Below are 23801 nucleotides of genomic sequence, written 5' to 3' on the forward strand. Positions count from 1 at the left end.
CGCTTTTCAATGCATAAAATATTTCTTCCTTAAAATGGAAAAATAAGCCTAAGCATTAAAAACATAAAAAAGGTAAAGGAAGAGCAGAAGCTATAGCTCAGTGGTAGAGTGCATGCCTAGCATGCACAAGGTCCTGGGTTCAATCCCCAGTACCTCCATTAAAAAGATAAATAAATAAAAACCTAATTACCCCCCAAAAAAGGTGAAGGAAGAGTTCACATTTACAAAATGTATGTCTATAAAGCTTTCTTAGGTAAAATAACATCAAAAATAACTGTATACTTAACATCTCTGGTATGAAAGTGTGTATGTGGTGTGTGTACATACATAATTTTTTCAGAAATAATCTAAACAACTGGATAACTGTTTAGAATAAAAGAGACTTAACCCTCATAATCCAATGTTATGTGATCTTGAATTGGATATTAGTTTGAGCAAATTAACTGTAGTCCTTTAGGAATCAATTGGGAAAAAATGGTTATCGGCTGGGTATTAGATGAGATCATCAATGAAAATAAGCAGATTGTACAACAGTATATACAAATATAAATTGATCTCAATTTATATTTTAAAAATTGTAAGTATATGTACAGAGAAATATCTAGAAGTTAAGCACTAAGATGCTAACAATAGTGATTTGGAGGTGATGCAAACGTGACTTTATTCCCTTCCATTCCCACAATGCACCTTTACTGTGTCTGTTATACCAAAGGGATACATGTATGTAATCTTTTTAAAAGAAAGAAAGGAAGAAAAGAGAAAAACTAAGAAAGAGAAAAATAGCAAGAAAGAAAAGAAAGAAATGAGCTTCAAACAACTGGACACAATGTTCCCTCTTTTCACAAGTCCTGCTGGCAAAATTATGATGCCAGGTCTGCTTCCTCAGAGTAAGCCATGTAATACTCTTACCCAGGAGACTGAAAAGGGGTCAGGTTTGCCTTAAATTATCAAAATACGTGCCCAAATCTCCTTTTCATTTAGTCTCTAACAGATCTTCCTCCTCAGACTAATTGCTTTTCTTTACAGAAAAAATATTTATTGGTAAATGCAACTCTTTATTCAGTTGTTCTGAGGACTGTGTAGGAGAAGCTGTAACCAATCTCTGGCTAATTTCTCTAGAGATGAACAAATCAATCAATCAAAGGTAGGCTATCAAAAGTTATCACATTGGTGGCCTAAGAAACAATTTTAGTATTGAAAAATATCTTGAAAGAATGGTAAAGCTATTATGTAAAGTGTCCAGTTAAAGATTTTCTCATATATTGTTAAAAGTGTGGCTTTAAAATTGAACAGGTATGTAAGGTAAGAGATAAAATTTTTTCTTAAGTTTTATTGACTATATAACTTTCTAAAATGACCCTGAGGAAGAGGGAAATGCCCCGCCTTTGACTTACTGCTTAAAGGCCCTCTCACGGCCTTCTGTTCCCTTAAGGAAGAATAAGCATTCCTCTTGCTTTCGTAGTTCTTCTGTCTTTCTTTCTTTCAACTGTTCTTCATGCTTTTTTTTAAGCCATAATCGAAAAGCTTGCTGTGGATCTCTGTTTTCCTGCTGTTTAGAAAACAAGCTTTGCTTAATTTAAATAAACCAGAACTACTTTTTGAGGCCCTGCCTATAGGACCCCACGAGAATACATGTCCCACGTACCAATTTTTCATAATAGAACCAACCTCATTACCTGCACTCCAAGCATCCAAACCAAATATATGACCTTTGAATCGTCAACACTGATTACTCTTCTAACAGAAAAATCAACAGTGAACCCACTGCCCTCTGGCTTCTGTCAAAAGTCTTATTGAGGTCATCAATAAATGAAGAAGGTCTAAATGCAGTGATCTGTAAACTTTTCAAAGTTGAGCCCTTTAGCTCATAAATAAAATAAAATAAAATAAAATAAAATAAAATAAAATAAAATAAAATAAAATAAGATAAAATAATTTCGCACAAGATCACAAACATATGAAACAGGGCTGAGGAAAGGTTGGGGATAGGAGGTACAAGTGGAGTTAAGGTCTTGGTATCAATTCCTAAAGGAAGCTCCATGGAATTTGAAAATCAATGATTCAACATTTATGTTATTCAAACTTTCTTTAAATTCCTACCTTTGTTTCTAAGTTTTAAGAGCATCTAACTGCAAGCCCATCTACAAAACTATAATTATTACTATGGAGGGTGGCAATAAGGGTTTTCAACCATAAGAATTTTCTCATGAGTATAACAGCCATGAGGATTTTGGCACAAGAACGGGCTAGTGGGAGTAGCGTATTGTGTGGTTCTTCAAACTTTGTGATGGGTACTATCTTCAGGAAATTTTTGAAAGTTGAAAGAGCTCTAATTTGAGAGGGTAAAGAGAGCAAAGGGAGAGATTTGGGGGCTCTTCAGCCTTGGGAAAAGCATGACTCCTTATATGGATGCCTGGCTAGAACATAAAAGGAAAAGATGCACTCATTTAATACTGTCACCAAATATGAGCTCTGTGATAGAAAAGACCACCTCCTACACCCTGCATTTCCCTTTATCTGTCACCCACATCGCCAAGTATGCTCCAGTCTAATTTATATCATTTATGCAACTTAGGATCTTTGACGTACAATGCAAAACTTTGTGAGGAGGTTCCATGGACCTACAGGATCGCTGCTAAACATCTAATGTTTGGGAATGTCTGGAGATGACTAAAAACTGTTCAATTCAGAATTATAGATCAAAAGCATTAAGAATTCAGAGATGAACAGGATTAAAGGGTGTTGCTGTTTATTTGTTCATTAAACAGACATTTACAGAGTATCTACTGCATAGAATATCCACAGGCACATTAGGTACTGGGATGCAGCAGTGAAAAAAAAAAAAAAAACCAAGGTTCCCTTTCTCATCCCTTTCCCATACATTCTATATCTGCACTGTACAACACAGTAGCCACTAGTCACATGTAGCTACTTAAATAAAATTTAAAATTCAATGTCTCAGTCTTCGCTACATTTCAAGTACTTAAAAGCCACATTGTGACTAGTGGCTACTTTATTAGACAGTATAGATATAGAATATTACCATCATCAAAGAAAGTTGTATTGGACAGGGTTATTCTAGATAAGAGGGTGAAAATATATGATCAATTGACATGTCAGATTCAAAAGATAAGTATGGTAAGGAGAGAGTAATAATGGGAGAAGTGAAGAGAAAAGATGGTATTTAGAGAAATAGTGGGATCCAGTTATGGGAAGTCTTGAGAAAACGTATTTTAAGCAGTGGTAACACAATAAGGGATCTGAGAAGGGATTATATTTGGCAGGTTCAACAAATAGCAAAGAAGTCACAGTGAAGCTGTAGCAAAGTGGATGGAAAGTGGTAGAAGATGAAGTCAGAGAAGTAACAGGGATCAGATAATGCACCACCTTGGAGGCTAGGGTAGAAACTGGGATTTTATTTTGAGATGAGAAACCACTGAAGGTTTCTAAGCATAAATGACACACTCTGTTCATTTTAGAAGCACTGCTCTGGCTGCTATATGGAAAACAGACTGGGATGCTGCAGGCCAAGTAGAAGGGAGACCAGTTATTAGGCTTTTGCAACAGTCCAGGCAACAGACAAAGTAGTTTGGATTAGGGTGGTGGGGCTCTGGATGTATTTTAAGTATAGAACTGACAGAATTTGCTCACAGACTGAATACTATGTCATGCTTTAAATGATTGTTTAAAAAATTTTTTAGGATTTCTTTTATGGTTTTATATCAAACCATATAAAAGCAAGCATTTCTGCATCACAAAAAAAGGGAAATAAAAACAAACAATGTAATGTAGCAAATCTCTCAAAGACTTGGTTTTCATAATGCATAAGAGTTCCCGTAAACCAAAAAGAAAAGACAAATATTCCCAACAGAAAAGTTGACAAAGGATTTTTCTATGAAAAGAGAATTCCAACAGCTCATAGATGTTCAGTCTCACTGATATTAATGCTGCAATCAAATAACATTTCCTACCTATCGGACTGGTAAAGATGAGCACATTTCTTAATAAGGGTGTAGGGATATCGTCACTCTCCTACACCACTGATGAGAGTAAGTACAAAGTGGCATAACTCTGGGGAGCAATTTGGCAATATCTGTCAAAATTTTAAAAAGGAATACTGAGCAATTCTACTTCCTCAAATGTATCCTCCATTTAAACTTTTATATTTGCAAATTAATATATATATAAAGATAATGACTGCAACATTGTTTATAATACCAAAAGATTAGAAAAATTTCAATAATAATCAATAAGGTAATGATCAAATAAACTATGATCTATCCATATAATAGAAAACTATGTAATTATTTAAAGGCTCCATATACATACCAATATGGAATGATCTCTAAGGAATATTCAGTGAAAAGTAAAGGAGCAAATCCATGTATAGAGTATGATTCTATATTCATACATGCTTACGTATTTGTTGAAAATATCCTTGAGAGGAAGCACAAAAAATTGGTGTAACACTGGTTGTTACTGGAAAAGGAGAATTTATAAGCAGGAAAATTGGGTGGGAGAAAATTCTTTGTACTTTTTGATTTCTGAATTATATGTTTGTATTATCTATTCAAAAATACAAAGAATACTTTTAAATGTTGCTTGCAGGGTTACATTTTTTTTTTAAGTTTTAATGAAAAATGATGAGAATGATACTCTCAGATTTAAAAAAAAGATGAGGGGGAAAAGGGCACATAGATCCCAAAACCCTTATCTTCCTCAAAGGAGAATCAGAATCTCCATTTATGTTATATTTACTTTAATAAAGATTAAAGAATATGTTTTTAAAATTTAAGGTAAATTGAAGCAGAATTTAAAAGGCTGTCCATGAAATCACTGCATAAGGTAATAGCAAATGATTATCTATATTAGGGGGAACCAAAATAGAAAGAAATTAAAAGAAAATATAAAAAACAGAAGGAACTTTAAAGATCAAAGATAAATTATAAAAATCATTACCAATAGATTAAACTCTGAAAAAAGAATACATACATACATATATACGTGACATCCAGCCATGATGGAGTAACTGGTATAAGGCTTAACCTCCTACTCAAATCAACTATAAAACTAGACAAAATACATGTGGCAGCTGTGATTTGCTGAGAAAAGAAAAATGCATGATATAAGCCCCAGGCTCACCCTAGCTCTCAGTGACATTTCACTGACCACAACATAGGCAGGTGAAGCCTTAGCACGGAGCAGTGAAAAATCTTACTGGGCTTATGAGGAAAAACGGGAGTTTGGGGCCACTGGGACAGTTGGATGTGTAGGGCAGGGTGCTGGAAACAAAAGAGCCATGCAGAAGAAGAATCCAGAAGTCTGTGTAGGGGCTTCCCTTAGGCCTTGGCAAGGACTGGGCTGTGCAGGCACAGAGTGAGGCTCTGGAAGCTCTAGCAGAGAGCAGCTGCTGTGAGTGATAAAGACGACAGAAGCTGCACAGAGGGAGACACTGGAGTCCCAGTCCAGTCAGAGTGGGAATACTTCATTGAGTCCTTTGGCACCCACATACAACCACAGAGGGGCCTTGCTTTGGGAGTAAGGATCACATCCTACAGCAAGGGCCACGCCCTAGAACTAAGGACAAAACCTAAACAGACCCCATCACAATAAAGCATAGAGCCATGTCTGACAGGATCAAGAGGATCCAATACTAATTTAACTTCCTATCAGAACCAAACTTAATACCTTTCAAAGGAAAATAATGTAATCCAGACTCCCTACAACTAAAGAGTCATACAGTCTATTACACAATAAAAAATCACCAGACATACAGAGAATTCACGATCTATAGAAAAAGGTAGTCAATATCAGACAAGAGGGAAGAGGGCAGGGAACAGCCATTAAAGGAATGACACAGCAGTTAGTACCAAGATGGCAGAAAAGTCAACTCCCAATAGACCCTGAGGCCCAAGATGGCAGGAGATTTGACTTCCAGTAGACCTTGAGCTTCATTATGCACTCATTGTAATATATTAGCATACAAAATAGCAAGCACTCCCACAGGCATCATGACAGTTCCAAGGCTAGCCATAAAAGGTCAAAAAGTGGGCGACAGCCCAATTCCTGGGAATCCCCAACCTTCCCCAAAGTAGTTGGAATAGTCCTCCCACTGGTTAGCATATGAAATAACCGGGTTCATAAAAACTAACAACTCCACACCTTGTGGCCTTTTCTCTTGCCTTTTGACAAGGTCTGCATTCTGTCTATGGAGTATGTATCTCTCTGAATAAATATACTTTTGCTCAACTATGGCTCACTCTTGAGTTCTTGCCTGTACAAAGCCAAGGACACTCACCTGATGGGGCACATTCCAGGGACTTGTCCAAGACCCAGGACATGGCCATCCTCTCATGCCCCATTTTCCTATATCAAATCCTGAGATGACATAGCTATTATGATTTACACACATTTGGACTTTAAAACAATCAGGAAATCCATGTATATATGATCAACTAATTTTCAACAAAGGAACCAAAAATAACAATGGGGAAAGGACAGTCTCTTCAATTAATGGAACTGGTAAAACTGAACTGTCACATGCAAAAGATAAAATTGGATCCCTATTTTACACCACACACAAAAATCAATTCAAAAATGGATTAAAGACTTGTGTGTAAGACCTGAAACAGTACAACTCCTAGAAACATCGAGGATAAGCTCCTTGGCATTGTTCTTAGAAATGATTTTTTTGGATTTTATACCAAAAGCAAAGGCAACATTTACAAAAATTTTAAAATGAGATTACATCAAACTAAAAAGCTTGTGATCAGCAAAGGAAATAGTCAACAAAATGAAAAGGCAACCAACTGACTGAGAAAAAATAGTTGCAAACCACATTTCCAATAAGAGGCTAATATCTAAAATATACAAGGAATTCATATAACTCAAAAGCAAACAAACAAACAAAAATTCAGCCCAATTATAAAATGGACAAAGGACTTAAACAGACTTTTTTTTCCAAAGAAGATACACAAATGGCCACCAAGTACATGAAAAGGTGCCCAGTATCACTAATCATCAGAAAAATGCAAATCAAAACCACCATGAGATATCACCTCATACTTCTTAGCATAGCTATTATCAAAAAGACGAGAGATGAATGCTGGCAAGGATGTGGAGGTTACTTAAAAAATTAAAATAGAATTATTATATGATCCAATAATCACACTTCTGGGTATATATCTAAAGGAAGCAAAACCATTATCTCAAAGAGACAGCCGCACTCTCATGTTCACTGCATCGTTGTTCACAATAGCCAAAGTATGAAAACAACCTAAATGTCTGTTGATGAATGACTGGATCAAGAAAATGAGATACATACACACACACACACACACACACACACACAGGAATATTATTCAGCCTTAAAAAAAGAAGTAAATTCTATCATTTGCAATACCATGGTTGAACCTGAACCTGGAAGACATTATTATAAGTGAAATATGCCAGACAGAGAAAGACAAATATTGCATGGCACCATTCATAGGTGGAATCTTTTTAAAAAAAAAAAAAAGTCTAGTTCTACTATTCAGCCATAAAAACCGACAACATAGCACCATTTGCAGCAACATGGATGCTCCTGGAGAATGTCATTCTAAGTGAAGTAAGCCAGAAAGAGAAAGAAAAATAACATATGAGATCACTCATATGTGGAATCTTAAAAAAAAAAAAAAAAAAGGAACATAAATACAAGACAGAAACAGACTCATAGACATAGAATACAAACTTGTGGTTGCCAGGGGGATGGGGGTGGGAAGGGACAGACTGGGATTTCAAAATGTAGAATAGACAAACAAGATTGTACTGTGTAGCACAGGGAAGTATATACAGGATCTTGTGGTGGCTCACAGCAAAAGAGAATGTGACAATGAATGTATGTATGTTCATATATAACTGAAAAATTGTGCTCTACACTGGAATTTGACACAACATTGTAAAATGACTATAACTCAATAAAAAAAAGTTTAAAAAAAAAAGTCTAGTTCATAGAAATGAATAGTATAGTGGTGGTTACTAGGGGCTGGGGGTTGGGAGAAATAGGAAGAGGTTGGTAAAAAGGTATAAACTTTACATTATAAGGAGAAAAAAGTATGAGGATCTAATATGTAACATGGTGAGTATAGTTGATAACACTATTTTACATAATTTAACTTTGTCAATAGAGTAGAACTTAAATCTTTTCACCAAAATGGGAAGGAGGTAAATATCTGGTGAGGTATATGTTAATTAACTTAATGGAGAGAATTCTTTCATAATGTGTATGTGTATCAAGTCATCATATTGTACACTTTATCTTACAATTTTATTTGTTAATTATATCTCAATACATCTAAAAAAAATCACACACAAAAAAATAGAAACTTAAAAGACGAAAAAAAACAACCAAAATTTCCTGAATGAGCTTAACAGTAGACTGGACACTGCAGAAGAATGTGTCAATGCCTGATGACAGGTCAATAGAAATTATTTAAACTGAACAAAGAAAAAACATTTTAACCAACAGAACCTTAGTGACATGTGACATAGCTGCTAGTGTTCTATCATGTGTGAAAATGGACTTTCAGAAAATGAGAGAAAGGTAATGGGGCAGAAAAGGTTTAAAAATAGTAGCCAAAAGTTTCCCAAATTTGGTATAAAACACCAACCTACTGATCCAAGAAGCTCAGCAAAGCTCAAGTTAGGCAAATTCAAAGAAAGCTGCATATACAATAAACTGCTGAAATCCACATCAGAAAAAGTTAAAGTAGCCATAGAAAAAAGAACATTACATACAAGGGAACAATGATAAGAACTGACTTCTGCTTAAAAACAGTGAATGTTAGGAAACAAATGAACACCATGTGTAAAGTGCTAAAAGGGAAAAGAAACCTGTCAGCCCAAAATTCCATATTCAATTTAAAAACAATCCTTCAAAAATAATATATTTCTGATACATTTAGGATATACATATTATAATCCCTAGAGCAATGACTTAAAAAAAATTTCAAAACACTATAGCTAAAAGCCAATAAGAAAATAAAATGGAGTATTTTTAAATACTTGATTAATCTATTAAGAAGGTAGAAAAAAGATGAATAATGGAGCTAAAATCAAATGGAAAAAATAGAAAGCAAATATCAAGACAGTAAACTTAAAACCTACCATATCATTAATTACAATTAAATATAATGAACTCTAATTAAAAGAATAATTCCTGGGTTAGGAGATCCAAATGTATGCTGTTTGCACAAATAACTCTTCAAGTATAAAGACAGATAAACTGACAGTATAATATGAAACAAGATACAACATGCAAACAATAAGCGTAAGAAGGCTAGTTTGGCTTCATTCACATCAGACAAAGTAGACTTCAAGATTAGAAAGGCATTCCATAATGCAAAATGTCATTCATCAGGAAGACACAGATTCATAAATGCATACAGACAACACTTTAAAATGCATGAAGCAAAATCCATTGGAACTAAAAGGGAAATAGACAAATAAAACTCTTTTCTATTGGTAAAAAATAAAATAAAATAAAGAAAAAGAAAAAAAGAAAACTCTTTCCTGAACTACCAATATACATTTATTTCCCCCATTATGATCTCTCATAGCTCCTTTTTTCCATAGCATTCATCACTATAAAAACTTATTTTGTATTTAGAATTAATTTGGGGGGGCTGGAGCATGAGGGACAACACAGACTGTATTTGGAGGCATCTTTTGAGCTTGCTGAGTGGACATGATGAGCAAAGCTCACCCTCCCAAGTTGAAGAAATTTATGGACAAGAAGTTATCACCGAAATTAAATAGTGGGGAGACATGTCCAACAAATATTTTGGGGATTTGATCCCTTTATGAATCTTGTGATAGATGACTGTGTGGAGACAGCAACTAGTGGGCAACAGAACAACACTGGAATGGTGGTAATACTAGGAAATAATATCATCATGTTAGAAGCTTCGGAATGAGTATGAACAATGGCTATGTTCACCACAGAAATCAACTGCTTCCACGTGTCCCCTCTTCTCCACCTTTTAATGCAATTAAAATTAGGTCATGTACATTTTCTTACTGAATCTTTTTTGTGAAATAAACTTCTGTAATAGTTAAAAAAAAATTTTGTTTTCCATCCTTACTAGATGAGCTCTATAAAACAGACTTATTTTGCTCAGGACTACAATTCTGTGCATGGAACAGCATCTATCATATAGTAAGCAGTTAAAAAATATTTACTGAATACATAAAAAATTTTAAATTGGCATTTCTTTTATTTTGATTTGATTTCTTTGATTGATATCAAATTTGCATCTTTTTTTCATATACTATGGCCATCCATATTTATTCATATGTAAGCTTACTATTGCCCATTTTTTTCAATTGGAAAATTCAAAAGTTTTGCTTCAATAATGTAAATTAAGACAACAATTTTCAAAATTCTAGTCAATTTTTAACGGATATTACATTCAATATAAAGATAAATTTGAGGGAACCCAAAACTTTGTGATATTTAGTCCATCCATCCAGGAATATTATAGGAGTATCATATTTGTTTTCATTTAGCAAACAACTCATATATTTATAATGTTTAGCCCACCCATCCAGGAATATTATATTTGTTTTCATTTATCAAAGCCATCTTTTTGGTCCCTCGCAAAGGTGTCCTATATTTTCCACAGAGGTCCTACACATTCTTGTTTAGCTCAAAGTATTTTATATATTCCTAAATCCCTTTTCCTTTTATGTTTTTCTATGAGGTTTTGCTGTAATATAGAAAGACTATGAATTTTTGTATGTTTATATACAAAAGACTACTTTGCTAATACTTACACCTCATTTCCTTTTCCCTTAATAAGTTGGATAGAACTCCCAGAATAAAATTATTTAACATAGAGGGGAGACTTACCTGTCTCTGACTTTAATGGGTATGCCTATAGCATTTCCTAAGATAGTATTTATACTGTAATCCACATTTTATTAGAAAAACTTAAATTATAGTAAATATTAATAAATATATTTTCTATATCTTTTAAGATAACCATATATTCTCTTATCTACCTACTGATATACTGAATATATTAATAGATTTGTTGTTATTGATCCATTTAATTTCACTCCTAAAATAAATCCTACTTGGTTATAGTATACTGTTATTTTACTATACAGTTGTAGTCAAATTTCTCAATATTTTCTCTTTTAGTTTGTGGTTTTTGTGTCTCACCTGAAAAGGTACTGCCCATCCTAAGATTTTTAAAAGCTAAAAATTTCTACAAATGGCATAATAAACAATGTAAAAAATATATTGTCAGTCTAAGAGAATACATTTATGACAGATATAATAGACAAAGGATTAAAATCCCTAATATACAATGCAGTAAGAAAAATGAAATTGAAAAAAAGAAAAGATTATAAATAAAAAACTCACAGAATATACACATGCTCATACACACTCGTATATTTTTAACTTGAGGAAAATTTAAGAAAATAAACTACATACAATGTTAGACAGGATGTGTTAAACATTCACTCTTACATACTGCTGAAGGGACTATGAATTGAAATAACCATTTAGGAAGCTAATTTTGCATATTTAACCACAACTTTCATTCTGGATATCCAGTAAGTCATAAATTCTACTCTTAAGAAGCTCTCCTACAGAATACTGATGTAGTCCTACAGAATGCATGTGTTCACTCAGCACTGTTAATTTAACAGAACAATATTGGAACCAATCAAAATATTCACAAGTGAGGAATAATTGAATAAATTACCTCTGAACAATAAAATATCATGCAGCTATTTGAAAAGACAAATCTAAGTGAAATGACCTAGAAATGTGTCCTTGATGAATAAGTGAAAAAAAAAACTGTGTAATAAATTTTTGTCATGTAAAGATGTAAATACAAACAAGACCCAGAAGGGTTTGCACCACACAGTTAAAAGTGGTTACCACTGGGAGATGAGCCTGGAAGGGTATAGGGTTGAATTTTTCATTTTTACTTTATATACATTTTTTAATAGTGAGGATATAGATGATTTTTTTTTACTTTATCTTGGGTTTTCTGTATATTTCCAAATTAAAAAAAATTAAATAATTCGGTGTCTCTAATTTGTTAGTTTTCACGTAAGATTTCTATACATCTATTCTTAAGTGAGACCAGTCTGTAGGGTTTCGTGTATGTGTGTGCTATCTTTGTCTTACTTGAATATCAAAGTTTTACTCTCTTGAAAAAATGAATTTGTAGTTTTCCACTTTCTGTGCTATAAACGTTTGAGTTAAATAGGAATTATTTGATTTTTACAAGGCTTCTTAGATTTAGTTGTAAAGTTATCTGCATGTTACATCTTTCGCATTTTTGCAAAGGTAGTTCTTGGACCACTTTTCCTACTTCTTCCATAGATTTTTAGTCTGATAATCAGATTCCTTTCTGTAAATAAGTTAAGCTTTCATACCTGTATGAACTTTTCACAGAAAAGTTTTACTTACTCTACTGTTCATGTCTTCGATTTGCTTTGCTCGCTGAATTCTCCTCATTTCTATAACCTGTTCTCTCTTCTTCTGCAACCATGCTTTAAACACCATGTCATTCTCTTTTTTCTTTTCTTTCTCTTCTTCTATTCTCCTTTGTTCTTCCTAGTGGAAAAAATACCAAAAGACATTAATGAAAAGTCAATAAAATTACATGAGTTATCAAAGCAGAGAAATATATTTTGAGATCTGACTTTAGGATTCCCTGCCCCTATAAATTTCCATCTGAAAATTGGGCCTACCCCTAAAAACACACACACAACAAAAACAAAAAACAAAAAACAAAAAACAAAAAACAAAAAACAAAAAAAAGGCCTATAATTTGATTAGAAAAAAAAAGACTTTCTAGATAAATTAAATTGCAGAGACAAAGTCTACAATTACACAAATGTACAATGCATACATCCTTGGATCTCTCCTTCACTTCCTAGTTTACTTTTGGTATTGAACTCCTCAAACTGCAAAAGAAAAAAGAAAAGAAACCACCATGCTCTAGAAGCACTATATGGTGTCTATAGCACTATAAATGTCTGAAACATTTTTACATTATTGTTAAATTTGTTAATTGTGATACATGACTTTGTGTTTACAAAACAAAATCCTATAATCATTTTCTCTGTGAAGTGTACAGTCATTTCTGAAGTGTACAAATGAGCAATGATGTGTTGTCTAGGCCTTGCTTTAAAAATACCTCAGACAAAAAAGGAGGAGATGAAGCAAATATGCCAAAGTCTTGGTGACTTCTAAATCTGAGAGATCTGAGTACATAGGGGTTAACTGCGACTTTATATGTGTTTGAGTTTTTTTATTATAACTTCTACAAATATTTTCAACTAGTGTATACTCATAAAGTAACATTTTTGCTGTCAGAAAATTTTTCAATTAGATAATAAGAACAAAATGAATTTTTTAAACTGAATTATTCAGCTAATATTATAAAAGAGAGTTACTTTACCTTGAAGGAAGGTACCTAAACCAGTTATGAAGAGCTATGAAATAGTTACTGGGAGCAAAGCAGCATGTCACAGTGGGAACAGCACTAAGCTAGGAGTAGGAGACCTGAGGAACAATCATATTGCCATCATACTGTGTCCATTTGGGCAAACCCCTTAACTCAGAATTCTCATCTATTAAATGAAGTTACATTAACAAGCTCTTAAATCTCTTCTAATGCTAAAACTTTAGCATTTTAATAAACTAAATTATAAATTCATGCTTAAACTGTCTTCAAAAAATGGAAATCAGAGTTCTTTCCTTGCATTTTGACAATATAGCAAGAAGCCCTTTTATTTTTTTTTTTGATTGAATAAAATGTAGGAAGGAAAGAAACAATTCTATACAATTAACAGCATAAAATATCTTTTTAAATACCTATATACTATTTCCTAAGCCCTAAAGGAGCTTACATTATAGAAAATGTGAATTTATCAAAGAATAAATTTTATATTTAGATCTTTTGAGAACAAAGAACAAACATCAAACATGACAGGGGTACATTCTTTCAAGATTTCAAAAGAGTCAGATGAATAATTACACAGTGAATCAGTATGACCCTGGTGTCTGGGAAGGGAATCTCATCTTCAAAGGAGTACTAGCATTGGTGTCATGGGAAAGGGGAGAACATTTATCCTGTCTTCAAAGTGGACATTCTAAACAATCTGGTAAATACATTCTTCTTTGTTTTAATGGTTAAAACATATCTATGATGTATGTTTGACAGGCCATAAGACAGGCTGTCTTAGCATAAAGTTCAAGACAAATCATACATAAGCCAGAATGACTTCCCCACAGCTCAATATGTGAAAACGTCTTCCATCAGCAGGCATGAGCGATATATGAAATACACACACACACACACACCCCAGAGAATTATAATCTAATTCTACCTACTGCCTCCTAAAACCCAGCATTTTGTGCCTTCATTTTTCATTTTTCCATCTGACATCTGATTCTCGCCTATCAAGATTACTTTCAGCAGTCACTTAATCTCTCTGAACCGCAACTTTAGAACGAAAAGCTCGGATGAAGCCATCATTGAGATCTCTGGCTCTAACATATGTCATTCATCACTATGCTTTTGTGATCCTTACAAGAAAGGACAAAGGTAATCGTGGTGTTTGTTATATAAATATACATTCTTAACACTTAACCACTTAATCTAACAACAGACAAAACAAGCAAGCAAATATATCCAATAATTGAAAGAACTGTTTCAATTCCTACTGCATTTATAAAACATGAAAACATATTCTACTTTCAATATAATGCCCATTTGTGGTCTCACCTCTCTCTTTAGCTTTTCTCTCTTTTGTTCTAACCGTTTTTGCAGTTCCTTCTGTCGAGGAGAAAGACAGTATGTTGATGTCACGGGAGATATATTTGCAGACTGTGTCCTGTGATTAGATTTTCCATTCCCCTTACTTCTATCTGAGTTGGCAGCAGAGTCTGGATGAGTCATGGGGTTGGGTGGTGGCTGAGGGATGTAAGCCAGAGGCTCTTCTGTTGATGAGTGAGAAATAGCATGACTCTTTGCTATTGGCTCTTCCTTCTTGACTCCACTGACAGATGAATTGGAAGATCTGGGTGACAACTGTTGAGGTTCATTATCTGTACTATTAACATTATTAATAGGGGGCAAAAATCCCTGACTCTCAATGTCTTGTAAATTCAGAAGTTCAAACTTTCCATCTCTCTCTACTAGTATTTTCCTATCCTTGTTTTCTTCACCATTTCCATCAGTGAGTGGCAGGAGCACATTTTCTTGCCCAAATTCATTGGAAATACGTAACTGTGACAGTTTTCCAGACATATTACTTTCATTTTCAAAATAATTTTTGTAAGTATCAGTGTCTTCAAGAGGAGGAACTTCCAAATCAACTAATTTGTCCTTGAACTTGAGTTTTCGTTCCCTTTTATTATTCACAGGTTCTTCATTTTGTAGAAGTTTGTTGGCTTGTATAATTTTCTCCATAATATATCTCCTTACTTCTTCATCCTCTTCCTCCTCCAGGTCTTGCTGGCTTTCCAGTCTGGATTCCTGTAAAGAGTTTTCACTGTCTGAATCTGATATGGGATCCAAAGGTTGAATACTTGGTACAGAAATGAAGTCATTTCTTCTTGGTGATACTTCATCCTTCAAAGATTTGTCAGGATCAGAAAGCTGGTTGCTCTGTTCGATTTCTGTTTCATTCTCTTTTAAATCTTGGTTAATATTCTCTTCATTCCCACAAGCCATCTGAAAAAAAAGAGAGGTGAGATTCTCTTTCAATAAAAATTGAGACTCTTTGTCCATTTATACATAGACAATCCAAAATGGATTTTCATATTCATGTGATTTATCTTATGAATGGGAAAATTAACATGCTTCCTGCTCATACTTCACTCAGAATTTTCTAACTTATATTTATGAGCATTCCAAGGGGAAAGCACTTCTCTAAATTTGAATTTGATATTCAAGTACTATATTGATATTTTTTAAATTTTATGCTAATATATAAAAAGATAACTACAAATAGCACAATATTATTTTAATATTCTTCCCTCTCTAAAATTTTATTCCCTTTACATTTTCAGAACAATATATTTTAAAATGTTTTCTCTTTGTAATATTTGTATTTTTCAAAAAGAGTATCTTTCTCCCCAGAACCATTAAGAAGTCACTGCCTCTGGTCAAATACTAATCATTTTGAAGCTCTTACCATCTTTTCAGATTATTATTGCTATTTTCTGCAGGACCTACACCCAAATTTCAAGTCAAGTTTTACCTCTGGATCAGATTTTCCTTCCTCAACTATTTTCAGAGGCTCCAATAATCTATGTTAAACACCATCATAATTTGGTCTTACTTCTTTTAATTTAATGCCACATGAACCATAAGCTGTTATTATTACATTACAAAACCTTTCTCCACATATGTTTCTAACTGATGGCTTCTTAACTAGCATCTCTCCCATATACATACATCCTCCTCTATCAAACACTTTGATATTTAAAGTGCACCTAAAATATTTAATTTATCTCTCTTTCTCAGGCAATTCTCTCTCCTGAAAGACTTATATGGGAGCTACTATTTCTCACTGTCTTAAACCCATTAAAATTATCTTCCTCTTTTACTGGATAACAGTCATCATTTTTGACAGCCTCCTCTTCCTAACCTGTACAACACTGCTATACATCCAATAAGGAAATAAACCTGGCCCCCTAAAATGACTACCAAATAATTCAGATTAAATAAGACCTCTGTATTATAGTGGTTCTTTTTAGCCTGATTTGATTCTGGGGTTCCTTCCTACAGTACCTGTTTCTGAAGATTCCTTTGGCTTTCACTTCTTTCTAAAACCCACTATAATAAAACTACCACTTTTTATAATGAAATCTTCCCCCGACCCTCATCCCCATCTCAAGCTCTGTCGTCCATACTTCCTACCAGCTTCAAAAGAAGGCATTGTAATAATCCACTGGAATGAACCAGATTCACTAGAACACTTTGTTTTGACCACTGCTATATCCCCAGCACCTAGACCAGTCTCTGACACACAGTAGGTGATCATTACTTTTTGCTGAATAAAGAAATAAAACAATGAATTACCATTATCACTACTCTAACTCTATTACCCTTCCAGGCATAAGACCTTGGTGTTCAGCATTAGTATCTCTGGGTATCTCTATGGCTAGTCACTCTGATTATTATTCTATTAAAGATGCATAAAACTCCCATGTAAAAGCCATCGTAGAAAAGTCTTCACTTTTGACTCTGTTGCCTTTTTCAAATATCGTCTATCCCATTGTGTAAGAAAGCAAGCGGGAACTAAAAGAAGTTTGTGATATAAAACATGCTGCCTTCGTTTCCTTGTGGTCTTTTACTTAAGTCTCTTAAACCTGGCTTCTTCTGTAGCCACTCTGATTATTTTCCCTCTAAAGGTACCTATTCTTATCCCATTCTTGGTCCTTTTCTTCATTACTTCTCTATTTATTGACATGACTTATATTATATACAACTATATATAATACATAATTATTAATATATGGTCAATTGCATGTATATATAAACACATACACACATACATACATATATTATATATAGATACACATACACACTATATATATGTAAAGAAAGAAGGAAACTTCTATGACCCAGAAACTAGTTTATTTTTCTGGATTTCCCTTCTATATGTCTGATAAGTAGTGTATGATCATGTTTAATGAATCTGCTTTTTCCTACAAATATTCCTACGGCTCAGTCTTTGACCCTTTACTTTTTTCTGTATATTCATTTCCCCTGAAGAGCTAATTCACTCTTCAGGTTTCAAATATTTGCTGAAAGACAGTGTTTTTGAGCATTTGCTTTATTTTTCATATATATTAAAAGTATAACCTCATGCTATTATCCAAGTTCATATAAAGCAGAAATTAACTGTTTTTACTTTTGATGCATTCAATTATATTATTTATATTTTGTAAATTATAATTTTAAATGATAATTTTAGCTTTATTAAGTGCCTAACTTAATCCCTGCTCTCTCACTAATTAGCCCGATTCCTTAGGATACAACATTTAAACTCTCTATGCCTCAATTTTCTCGTCTCTAAGATGGAGATAATCATACTCGCTTTATGTATATCAAAGGAATTTTGTGAGGTTTAGATGAGATAATATATGTGAAACTCTTCAAGAACTACAAAGCACTTTGTTAATATACTTATTATCAATGCTATTGGCAATTTATATATACCTCTATTATGCAGGCACTTTTTTCTTTTTCATTAATTAACCACTCCAGGTCCTTTTCAAAGTCGTCTTCATATTCTCCACTGTCTTTCGAATCAGTATCTTTATTTTCATCCATTTTCAGTTTGTTAAAGAATAATGCTATAAGATTATAAGAGATAAGGTAGATGTTATGTCTATTTTGGGGGTAGTATGGAGTATGGAGATTAATGTTGATGGTAAGCTAATTAACATAGAGAAACACAAATTATGGAATGTTCAGAATAAACATATCTGTATACCCTAAAAGAAAGACAAAGGCCAGATATTTTCTAGGTGAACCATTCCTAACAACCATCCCACCTACCCCCAATTCCTGAAACCCTAATTTACAAGGAGACTAAAAAGGGTGGATAAGAAGACTCTCTGAGGTTTAAAGAAGGATTTTCCACTTTCCCTGCCGATCATTAAAACTCCTTGTCCATGTCAGAGCTGATGAATCATCTTTTTAGTCTCACTCACATTTTCTTATGTTCAAATAAAAACGATTATATTAATGCTCATCCTCAGTTTCTCAATCCTTCTAGTAATTTATATGGCATAAGTTGTGATCTGAGAGGTTTTTTAAAACTATGTAGCAGAAGACAATGACAATAAACAGGGATATCAGATGAAAGTTAATAAATGTTTGTGAAAACGGTTTATTCAGTCATTTTTAAGAAAACAAACTGAAGTTATCAGCAAATTGAGGTCAGTTCCTAGCCCTGCTAATTTCTTGTGCATAATTTTTCAAATAAAGGAAGCATTTAAGTCTTTACCCATGTCTTTGTGTGGGAGGGCATATTATATACACGCGTGAATATATAACACAATTTTGATAAACATTTGTTGAATACCTACAATATTCCTATAAAGATTATAATTTTATATATACATATAAAGATTACAGTATTACTATGCCCTTGAGCCCTCGTACAGAAGACAGACAAAAACAAAACACATAAATTTAAAATGTAGACAAAAAACATAAATTGAAAATGCAGGTAAGTGGAATGAAGGTATATTTTATATATATATATATATATATATATATATATATATATTTTTTTTTTTTTTTTAAATGGAGGTATTGGGGATTGAACCCAGGACCTTGTGCATGCTAAGCACACACTCTACCACTGAGGTCTACCCTTGACCCTGAAGGTATATTATAAAGGACTGTGGAAGAAGAATAAGGACGCAACTAAGCCAGTCTAAAACTGGAAATATCAAGGAAGGCTGGGATGGGTTTTGAACACTGAGTACGACAGTTCAGCAGTTATTCCAGACAAGAACAGCATGAGAAAGAACAAGCATGGAAGTGCATGGAATTTTCCAGTGTGGCCTGAACATAAACGTGCTCCTGAAGGGTCTGGAAGGAGAGAGAAGGGGGCAGTTTGATGTCACATTATCTTTTCAAAAGGTAAAGGGCTGAGGGAACACTGTTTATGTAGGTCTAACTGTCATGAATACCCAAAGGTAGAAATATACAGCAATAATCTGCATACTTTCCGCTACTGAGTAAACAAAAACAAAAAGAGCAATGCTCTTTAAATGGACTTAGAATTTCAGGTCCAATTTCAAAAGAACTATAGAAATATGATCTTCAGGGGCCCAAACAACTGGGACTCTGTTTCTATACCTGCCTTCTCTTGCTCCTACACCAAGAATAACTTGCCTAAAACCCTTTTTGGAAAGTAGAAAGTACAGATGTCAAGAACACATGAGATCTAGGCACATTTTAAAAGATATAAATGACAGATGTTCTGCCTGATTTGATAAATACCCACAGACTTTGTTTTGGTCATTAGCTTCACTTTATTCTCCCCAAACCTTTGACCAGACTACTAACCTAGTACCAATTTTACTAATGCAAGATTTACATTTTTCCCCTGCTACTGTTCACCATCAAATGATAGTGAAAGCATGGCTAAAAGAGATAAGGCTTTTCAGTACTATGTAGGAAAAACCTACTAATAGCTTTTGGTAGACAGTGGGTTCAAAATGAGTTAGAAGAATGATGAAGGCAAAAACATAAATGAGCTTCAAGGCTGAGACTATGCCTGAGGTACAAATAACACGTGAAGCTCTGTATCTAGTTTGCTACTGTTTAGAGAACAAAAGAAAGTTGGAATACATTCAGGGGCTAATAAGCCAGGAGACAGGGATATATAAAAGAAGGGAAGAAGGGAGGCTATGAGAATAAAACGCCTTAAAACCAGATTCTGAGGAATCCTAAAACCCCTGGGAATGTTAGCCTAAAAAATAGAACCCTCCTAAAGGAGAGCGATGACAACCGCTTTACAATATTTAAATGGTCATCATGTAAAGGAGGGTTGGTTTTGCATAATTTCAAATAGTAAAACTAGTATAAGGGTTAGGAACTCAGGGGCAAATTCTGGCACAATGTAAGATACAATTTACATTTTCAAACCTGTCCTTACATGTAGTGAGCTGTGTTCCTGTCAATCAAATGTTTATACATAGCCTGGAAGAGGATAATGGCATTGTTTTAAAGGAAACTGAAGCTTTAGAAAAACGTTGTGCTAGATGACCCTTAAGGTTTATTTTTAGCTTTTCTACAGGATACAAATTAGCAAATAATTGCCAACTTATGAAAAGCAAGAGAATTTAAAAATAAATGTGTAGTACCATGAAGGTTTAATACAAAATAAATTACTAATGTCTGAATAATTAAATTCAAGAATTAAATTCGAAAGTCTGTTTCATTTAGCGGTCATCTTTCCTCTGCGTGGTTCTTGATATTACTTCCCTCTCCCTCTCAAGACAAAGTTAGTTTTAGGTATACTGAATGTTACTTATTCAACCTAATTATTCAACTGGATAATTATACAACTATTTCTATTGTATTAGTTGGACTATAATTCCTTCTAGATACTTATTTCTTTTAAACTAAAAATAGGAAATGAACTTTTTGTAAAGGACTCAAATTAATGCTTTAATAATTTGTAAATCAGAAGTTGAGATCAATAATATTTTGAAGTGACCTGAAGAAACCAAATCAATATTTCAGAGTGAGTTTATTTATCACTGCCTAAGCTACAGGACAGGCTAAATCATATATGCTGTTGTGTCTGCTTACCTACCAATTACAAGCAAGGGTGCCATGGATGATGAAAAATAAACTAAAACCATTGTGATCCAAAACACTTACATAAATCGTACTATTTTTCCCTCTCATAAATGCCTTAAGATGTTTAAGTTACATAACTAATTGTTAGAATAAGACTTCTATGGAACTCTTCAGTGCTTTTCCTTAATTTTATAAAAACTTAGTTCTGAACTTGTGAATAAATCGTTGCCTGAAGACTTCCGATTTGCTTTATTATTCACAAAGTATCTCACCCATGTGAAAACTCAAATTTAAAACTAAAACACAGACTCAGCAAAATAAATAAAAATAAAATAATTACAAGCTAATTATATTAGTATTATTCAATCATACTATGCCTTAATTAAAAAGAAAAAAAGCCATAGTTGAAGTGACTCAGGGAAGTAAATGAAGTTCATCAAATAAGAAATGCATTCTTTTCCTATAACTTCAAAAAATTCATGGCTGGTTCCCAAGTAAACAAAGAACATAAATCATAAACTCTTGTTACCAAGTCCCTTAAGCCTTTTTCAAATGCGTCACAGGATATTCAATCCCCTTCAGTTCTTTTAATCTTCATCCCCAGGGTGCTGGCCATATGGTACACCATCAACATGCCGGAACAAAAATACATCTTACACAAACTGAATCACCTAACTATTATTCCTGTGATTTCACACATTTAAATTTCAGTTAAGTATCATCAGTAAAAATCTATGTAAGTGGCTTACACCAGAACCACCCTCTTAATAAGGAACTGTAGTTAAGAAATAGAAATTAATTTCTTCCTCCTGTGTGTCTGCTAAATCCCATGTGGGTGATTGCAGATCTTTTAGTGTGAGTCTAAACTAAGTCTATATATACAAATAATTTTCAGAACTTTCTTTCAGGATTCAAAACATGCAAAAACAGTTTAATCTAATTCATTGACTCCAGTCTTACCTCATACTTCTTAAAACATGCTTGTTTAAAATCTAAGAGAATGGAAAGAACGTCAAAGATAATGTCTTTTAATATAAAATAAATACTTAAGCAAAAGCTAACCCATAATAACATCATAAGACCATCTGGCCCACTCTTCCTGCTGTATCCTGCCAAGACTGTGATCCTATGAGTAAATTTTTTAAAAAAATCATAATCTGTCACAGGTATAACGATAAACAATATTTTACAAACATTAGGTGGCAATTTCCATTTGTATCCAGGCTCCCAAGCTACCACCGACCAAATGAGTACCTTAGCCTCTTCATGGAAGCTAACATTTAAGGAGTGCCTTTTTTTTCTCCCAGAGATGAGAACTTTGAGAGACATAGGAATATGACAAAAATTAGAGGGTTTTTTTTTTTTGTTTTTTTGTTTTTGTCTACCCTCAAAGGGGTTTTCCTCACACAAAGCGAAGCAAGGCGCAATAACCAGGCTTCCTCGCCAGCGCCAGGCCCCGTGGACCCCGGACTCGTAAGGATGAGGCGCCAACAGGAAAGCCCTTCATTCGCTTCTCCACCCTCCTTTCCTCCCAGCTGTGCCAGACATTTACCCCTTTACCCTCTCTCCCACCATATCTCCGCATCATCCTTCCCTTCGCTCCCTCTGTATCCCCTCCTGCCTGTGTAAGACGCAGCGGCTGGGGTCACAAAGATGGCCCGGGAAGTTCTCCTCTCCTCCTCTTTGTAAGCTCTGACAATGAGGCGAGGGAGACCCCAGCACCTGCTGCCACAGCAGCCGGGACCCGGCTGCCATGGCAACGGCGCGTCTCCGCCTCCTCCATCCGGGCCTCTCTCACTACACGGGCCCGGTGGACTGCGCAGATGCAGACGACAGACTGCGCACACCTGCCCCTCCAGGCGCTCCTCCTGCTGCCGGCAAGGGACGTCCCTGCCTGTGGTTGTCGCGGGGACGACCAAGAAACCCATGCATCTCACACAAGTCTCGGTGCCATTAGTAAGAACTAGGGAAAGACGACTCTCTTGATAATGAGTTTTCCCACGTGTAGCTAGCTGTCTCTCTCCACATAGGGACTTAGTTATAACAACTTCTAGAAGTATCTTTCTCTGTTATTTTCTTCGCCGGTAACGTCAAAAAGTAGTTTCAGCTTTCACTAATAAACACATCGCTAATTAGTTAACAGATGTTTGACCGAACGTTCCCCCTACTCTCCACCCCCAATCAAAACCAAACCTTTAGTGCCCAGGAGAGTGGTCAAAGGAAATAGGATGTTTGCTCCAGCTTTCAAGCATGTCAAAATGATCAACTGGAATTTTCTCGAATCCTCCCTAATATATAATATTTTATGTATTTATGTATAGTCGTCTTTATGTATGAAGAGGAAGAAAGGTGATTTTTAGATTGGGGTGACAAATAATAATATTTTAGGAACTGTCCATTCCCCACCAGAAATAAAACAGAGAAATGAAAATACTTCCTCAGTACAAGCCA

The 23801-nt window shown here is 34.4% G+C and overlaps 1 protein-coding gene and 1 pseudogene across 4 annotated transcripts in view; one reads left to right on the plus strand and one right to left on the minus strand.

Annotated features, from left to right (window-relative positions):
• Window positions 1-23123, minus strand: part of CCDC181 (coiled-coil domain containing 181) — a 27837-nt gene extending 4714 nt beyond the window's left edge. For 2 of the 4 annotated variants that reach the window (XM_064477963.1, XM_031435819.2), the window contains exons 1-6: window positions 22972-23122; window positions 22311-22342; window positions 18243-18379; window positions 14796-15746; window positions 12470-12616; window positions 1395-1549 (exon numbers count right to left, since the gene is read on the minus strand). In XM_064477963.1, coding sequence (XP_064334033.1) covers window positions 1395-1549; window positions 12470-12616; window positions 14796-15746; window positions 18243-18356 — 1367 coding nt within the window. In that variant the 5' untranslated portion in view covers window positions 18357-18379; window positions 22311-22342; window positions 22972-23122. Of the gene's footprint in view, window positions 1-1394; window positions 1550-12469; window positions 12617-14795; window positions 15747-18242; window positions 18932-22310; window positions 22343-22971 lie in introns of those variants that run through there. The other 2 variants (XM_010984478.3, XM_010984477.3) reach the window with 2 other exon arrangements.
• On the plus strand, window positions 9586-10035 carry LOC135318939 (small nuclear ribonucleoprotein G-like; annotated as a pseudogene).
• Window positions 23124-23801: the final 678 nt, after the last annotated feature.

The sequence above is a fragment of the Camelus dromedarius genome, chromosome 23 (assembly GCF_036321535.1).
Source record: "Camelus dromedarius isolate mCamDro1 chromosome 23, mCamDro1.pat, whole genome shotgun sequence".
Classification (NCBI taxonomy): Eukaryota; Metazoa; Chordata; class Mammalia; order Artiodactyla; family Camelidae; genus Camelus; species Camelus dromedarius.